The 7,269-nt window shown below is 27.5% G+C and overlaps 1 protein-coding gene across 1 annotated transcript; it reads right to left on the bottom strand.

The window, feature by feature from the left end:
- Positions 1-708: 708 nt before the first annotated feature.
- On the bottom strand, positions 709-6,286 carry LOC145841259 (dehydrogenase/reductase SDR family member 12-like). The gene is made up of 7 exons (XM_082948625.1): positions 6,231-6,286; positions 3,605-3,821; positions 2,407-2,643; positions 2,149-2,262; positions 1,756-1,902; positions 1,500-1,569; positions 709-824 (listed from the first exon to the last, which is right to left on the bottom strand). The coding sequence occupies exons 1-7, from the start codon at positions 6,284-6,286 to the stop codon at positions 709-711; spliced, it is 957 nt and encodes a 318-aa protein (XP_082804751.1).
- Positions 6,287-7,269: the final 983 nt, after the last annotated feature.

Below are 7,269 nucleotides of genomic sequence, written 5' to 3'. Positions count from 1 at the left end.
AAACGGGCTTAAAAATTATATTATAAAGGAAAGCCAAACTATGTAACTAAAGCATCATAAGCAAGAATTGTAGGCGCAATTTGTAAAAAAAACACTTTATCTTTAAAAAAAAGTAAAAAAACACAGAATTTGCAAAAAAAATTCAAATTATCAATAAAAATATTCCTAGAAAAAGTTTCAAATTAACTTCAGCTGGTAGCCCTACTGCTTATAAATTAAATTTTTGACTAAAGTAAAAAAATATTTTTAATGACATTTCATTTAAATGTTTAACTTTTTACGGTATTTTATAACAACAAAACTTAGTTACAACTACGGCAAGAGACAAATATTGCATAAAATCCATCAAGCAAAATGTTTTGAAAATATTTTGAAAATGTATACATAAAAAATTTAAAAAAATAATACCATTTAAATTTACAGAATTGATAATGATTTAACGATTTGAACACACATTACAAAGTACTAAAAACAAAGATATTCACAATTTCTAACTGTACTTTGGAAAACAATTGCCAACCATTATAAATGAAACAGAAATATTTTAATATATTTTTAATAAGACCTTTTAAATGAAAACAAAGCAATATCTTAAACAACAATTATTTTTGTTTAGAATAAATTTACTCTTACAAGTGCTTTAAGTCTTCAACACAATAATTAAAAAACGTTTTGTGATGCTACAAAAGCCACTCAATGCATTGTAATTTAAATCGGCTTCAAAGACTCAGCTAACTTTTGCAATTTTTCCATGAAAATTTTCCTGTCATTTTTGCTGCTTTTAGTCCAAGCTAGTGGCAAATGGGTTGATTGTGGCGAACGATCTAAAATTGTTTGATGTTAAAAATTATATATATTAATATTAAATAACATATGAGTCTAAGAAAACAGAAGTTGTTTCGAAGATCAACTTAAGTTTATTAGAACAAAAAAAAATCAAAAAATATATATATAATACATAACATACATAAAACTGAAAAAAAAAACATAAGAAGTATGTACATAAATGATATAAATATATAAATAAAAGTATATTAATAAAACTAATTGTTTTCAACTTGACATGAAACTTAGTAAAAACCATTGTTCTATGTGAACTTTTAAATCATATTTGTTTTTTAGAAAGTACTAACTGTTTCTAAAACTAATTTAAATTAATTAAATCGTAAAATAGAAAATGATAAAAAAAACATATTTTGATCGTAAAACATGATACAGTCAAATTTTCACTAAAGTACCAAAAACCCACTGCAGATTTAAAAGATCATCACTTCAGCAAAGCTGACATTTTATTTAGTTATTTTTGTCAGACTGTTTTATATGAAATGAAAAATTTTCATTTATCAATCAAAACAATTGCAGTAAAAATATTAAAGTTGCTCTTATTGTGTTTAACTGATATCTGAAAATAAACCAAGAAATATCACAGCACAAATCACACAAAACAACCAAATACAAAAATAAACTTTGCTTTAATTTAAATATTACTGTAAACAAACCGAGGTAGAAAAGTCCACTTTCGTGTTCAACTTTCTCCTTGCAAGCCAGCCACACAATTGTGTCGGCTCCCTACAATTAAAATAATACACTTAATTAATTATTTGAAAAGGTCGAGTTTATCAAGTTGTTGAAAGTGAGTAGATAGAAAACCAAATGATTTATCAGCTTTTATTTCTGTTTATTTATTTTAATCAACTGTAAATCTTACAACAACAACATTAAAGTTTAAAAAACAATACAAATAAAAAACAATACCATCTCCACACTCCTCAACCTTCCCTCCAGCCTCCTGTGGACATCGGGCAGTGAATTCTTCAGCGAGGGAGTGTCCGTCATTCCCGGGTTCATGGAGGAAAAGTGCACTGACGCGTGCAGTTTCGCCCACTCCTCCGTCAGTATCACCTGAGGGGATTTTTTTATTTACACACCTTTTATGGTAGATTGTGTGACTAAATAGTAATGTTTGTTTTGTTTTTTCTAAATGTCGTTATGTAAAAAACAACTTTGTACTGACTAAAAGGCTTTCAGAGCAAGCGTTCCATAAGTTTAAAAATTTTAAATAACTTTTAAAAATAAATTTTATAACTTTTCATAGCTTTATTGGTTGTGAAAATTTCTTTATAAAACTTAAAAATACTACACGAGTACCTGTTGCCTCTTGTTGTGAGCGTACACCGCTTTGCCATCGAAACTTCCCTTCAAGTTTTGAATGTTTTCAGCATCCAGCTTTTCAGTGTACATTCCACCACTGCTGACCGTGATCTGCATCAAATTTACTCATTTAATTATAAAATACATGAAATAAAAAACTTAAACATTGACCAATAGACATTCATTAACAGCTCACTATGTATTATATATGAACAACCAAAACAATATTTCAATTTTAACACCATAAAAACTGACCACTCTAGCATCTTCAGACTTCTCCAACAGCGGCATGAGCTCGGTCGTGAGCATGTAGGTGCCCAGAGTGTTGACGGCGAAGTTGGACTCGACGCCCCCTACCACCTTCCTCTCGTGCAGCATGCACCCCGCGTTGTTGACCAGGACGTTCAGACGAGGGTGGTCTTTCCGGAAGTCGTGGGCGAACTTGTACACCTGTCGCGTGTCAGACATGTCCAGTTGGTGCACGAACACTTTCTGTGGTTTTAAGATTGTTTTGATTAAACGTTTTTTGATTTTTGATGTGTTGATAAACTCTTCTCTGTGAGAAACTGAAAATGATGCAGCTACTTGAATATTTAGGGTAATTTATGTTTCAGACATGTGAACTTGATGCGCGAACACTTTTTCTGGGAGAATAAAAGTCCAGAACAATGTACAATGTTTATGTGGATTTTATAAAAGTATAAATTTTTATGAATTTTTTTGGAACAAAAAGTAGCAATAAAAAAAGCACTTTCTGCTCTTTTATGATCAGAAAATTGGTTAAATGTTCATACAGCTGTTATCTAAATGTATGTATTCATTTGTTATTTACTTTGGTTCAAAGGGCATTAATCAGGTATTTAAAACCTTTAAAAATATATATTACGTGGTGTTGCTTAAAAAACACAAATTTAAGTAAATACTGATAGATTGGACTAAGTTCTTGCAATTTTGATCGTATTGTCTTTGTTTCAGATGGACAGAACAAATTGTCACTAAAATAATAAGAACTAAACATTAAAAGTTATCTATTTTGTATAAATTTTGTATAATTGTGTTTATATTTGGTCAAGTAATATACAGTTTAGTTTTACAATTAAACTTTGTTTGAGAGTATTCAACTCAATATGTTTTTTGTTGTTTTTGTTAAGTTTAAAAGTTCTAGATTTTGTTTCTGCACAGTTATAGTTTTCTTAAAACTTTTTTTTACCATTTATAAAAAAACAATAAAGACTAAACAACTTAACAACAAATCACTACAAAAGTTGTTTAAAGCTATTTCACTAGAGTTATTTTTAATCAAAACATTTATTGGAACTTCAAGTAAGTACAGTTTGACCAAAACATTTAACTTCATCAAATTTACAAATATTAGAAACAATATGAACAAACATTAGTAAAAATAAAATGTAAATAACTACCATATTATCTTAATAATTCAAACAATTCAAACCTCGTTACCACTCGCCGCCACGATTTCATCCCTGGCTGCGTTCGCCCGTTCCAAGTTCCTGCAAACCATGTGCACTTCGGCTCCCTTCCCGGCCAACGAAGTCGCCGCACTCTTTCCAATCCCGCTGTTCGACCCGGTCACCATCACCACTTTCCCGCTCATGTCCGCTTCCGTGTCCTCCGGTTCGAAGGACTTCGAAGCCCTTTCGTAGCCGCCTCTGAAAAACGTCTCCAGTGTTACATGCCAGGGTTATTAGTTTTAAAAATTAAAATAGAAAATAAACTGTTGTCAATGTTTGAAGATGAAAAGCCAGCCTTAGTTATGTCAAACTAGAAAATTTTGCTATAAAAAGTTAAAAAAGAGGTAAAATATCTAAAAAATTGAAAAAAAGTTTCAACCGATGTTAAATACTTGAGAGATTTAAAAATAACAAAATAGTTAATGTGGAACAAATAAAGAAAATAATTTCAAAAAAACTGAGGTTTAGAAAAAAAATCAATAAGTGTAAAATAGCATGAGTTTTTCAAAAAATATGAATAAGTTTTAAATTAGCATGAGTTTATCTAAGATGTTTTTAACTTTTTTTTTTTTATTTAGGCATAGTGGGTGGCAAACATGTCTGTAGTGATAAATATTTTTAAAGTTAAAAAGTAATAAACGTTAGTATATTTCTAAGTATTTTTACAACTTTACTGATTATCTGTTTTTTATTATTTTATTTAATATTTTTATTACTAACAAAACTTTTATGTTAGTTAAACTAAAAAGCTAACAAATCATTTAAATTACTGACAGGTTAAAAAGATCTGATTTTTTTTCTAAAAAGTTTTACTCTAACTTGTAACTTTTAATAAAATATTTATATTCTAAACTCGAAGTTGGCTGGTAGATATAACAGAGTTTTAGGTTACTAAAAGACTAAAGTAAGTGGTCGACTTTTTTGTTTAGAGCTGAGTTTCTTCCTTTTTAAACTGAGTTTTTGTACAGTTTATAGTGTTTTAGAATTTATTTTAGCTTAAATAAAGTCATTTTTTTTTTATAAATACTCATAAAGGAACAGGTAAAAATTGCATGAGGTTACTAAATTGCACAAGCGTACAAAATTGCACGAAGAGAAATTTGCACGAGGGGAAAAAGTTGCACAAAGAAAATGTTGCACGAGTTACAATTTTGCACGGAGGGTCATCTTTGCACTACAGTAAAAAAAAAAAAACAGAAAAAAAAAAACTAAAATATATACTTAAAGTAAAACAAACAAAAAAGTTACTGAAAAAGGGTAAGGGTTAGGGAAAGCAGTGATAGAAAAAATACAATAAAAAAAAAACTAATAAAAACTATTATTAAAAAAAAAAGATTAAAATAAAAATTATTTTATAAAAACAATAAAAAAACATCTAACAATCGAAGGTAAGGGTAAGGACTAACTAATAAAGTAAAAAAAAATTTAAAGAAAATAATTAAAACTAATAAAAATATTTAAAAAATTAAAAAATTAAAAATAAACCAGTGCAAAAATGCCTCCGGCAAAAATTTCTGCTCGTTTTAAAGTGTCTTCGTGCAATTTTTTACGCTTGTTCAAATTTGACAGCTGCCAAGTTAGGGAGCTTAAAAAAAGCACGTTTAAGTACTTATAGATGTTATCATAAAACACGTAAGCTATACAAGTTTGGTTAGTTTTTATTTTATTATAAACTTATGAAGTTTTATCACGTTATTTTTATAACTATGATGAAATACAAGCAGCAAGCTCTAAACTTTTTGTTTTTAATGCTTGAATAAATATAGTGCTTGCATAATCGCGTATTTTAATGTTATTGTACTTATCAAAAAACACGTAAGCATATACAAGGTTAATTAGTACTTTATTTTATTATAAAATTAAAAGTTTTATCACGTTATTCTTATAACTATGATGAATTACAAGCACCAAGTTTAAACTTATTTGTTTTAACGCTTGAATAAATATAGAGCTTCAAACAATGCGTGTTTTAACGCTATTGTGCTTATCAAAACAAGTAAGCCTATACAATGTAGGTTAGTAGTTTACTTTATCATAAACTTTTTGAAACTTTGTCATGTTATTCGCTCACCCCACAAATGTCTTAAACTGAAGCTTGGTAGTAAAATATTTTTTAATTCAAAAGTTAAATAAAATGCGCAAATTAAACATTTTATTTACTACCAGGTTTTGGTGGCTAAAATATTACAACCTTTTCAAGTAAAATAGTAAACTAGACAAAACAATGTTGTTATCTATAATGCTATTTAAAACCTTATATATGTATGAAAATTTATATACTATTAAAATAAATAAACATACTAAATCAAGATCTTTCAGAAAGTGCATTCACCTAGAAATCAATCTAAATAGAATTAAAAATTATCTGAAAAAGGAATTCAAACTAAGAATCAACAAAACATTAACAAAGTTTGAAGTCAGTGAAAACTTCAAAATCTAACTTTTAATAAGTTAATATTTTTTTGCCACCGACACTTTGTAGTAATTAAATACTTAAATTGCACATTTTCTTATATTCTATAAAAATAAGAAAATCTGTCTAAAAAAGAAAACTATCAACGCAAAAGTATTATTGTTTGTAAAGTAAGTTACAATCAAATAGCTCACTTAGTAAATTGTGTGAGGACTTTCACTATATACACAAACTTTCTATAAACAAACATAACTTTGGCATTAAACTTTGCAGTTTCTAATGGAATGTTACGTATTTGGGCTACGACCTTATTAAATGAGCATTTTGACTGTGTGCTTTAAAGTAGGGGAAGCCCCTTATATGAACGTTTAAATTTATTGAAACAGCTATCAAGGATCTAAAAAAGTAATTTTTGAATTGCCTTACTTCAGCAGGCTACTTTTTTTTATCTTTTAGTTATACTTTAGTTTATTTTAAAAACTGAATTTATAATTTTAATTTTATTTTTCAAAAGTCTCGAAATTTCAATTCAGCAGAAGGGATGATCTTATAATTTAGAATTTTTTTTCTTTTTTTCGTTTTAATGTTTAATTTCTTGATATAATAAATTATATTATTCTAGTGTAAATTTATTTCTAGAGGTATATTACAGACAAAAACAATTTGAAAATATTGAAATTGAATAAAATAAAGCTCTAGCAATAAACTAAATACTTTTTTTAGCTATCTACCTGGTTTTTTCAACTTGACCACAAAATAACGTCTATATTTACTAGCTCACTTACAAATAACAAAAATATATTTAGAGATTTCGTCATTTTAAATTACATGTCAAAGTTGCCAGAATTTAAGCAAAACGTAATTATAGTGGCTGTAATTAAAATGGTTTCGTAAAACTAAATCGTCAAGCTGATATTTTATTTATAGTCTATTTTTCAAGTTAAATGTTATACATGCTTTCATTTCTTCTACTTAAGTATACATGTGAATAGTCTTAGAAAATAAGTTAAGTTCTAAACAGAACACTTTAAACTTCTTTAACTGTTAAATTATATATTGCTTCAATTAAAAATTATATATTAAGATTAAATATATATATATTATTATATATAATATATAAATTATGTAAGAAAACTGACTACAAGCCGATCAGAGTTTAAAAACTTGCAACTACACTAAAATAATTTCATCAAGTTATTCATTAACAATTTAAGAAAATATAAAATTTTGCTA

The sequence above is a fragment of the Thalia democratica genome, chromosome 7, assembly GCF_965202585.1.
Source record: "Thalia democratica chromosome 7, ktThaDemo2.hap1.1, whole genome shotgun sequence".
Taxonomy (NCBI): domain Eukaryota; kingdom Metazoa; phylum Chordata; class Thaliacea; order Salpida; family Salpidae; genus Thalia; species Thalia democratica.
Note: the sequence above shows the minus strand (reverse complement) of the source record. Positions and strands in the feature narration are given on the sequence as shown.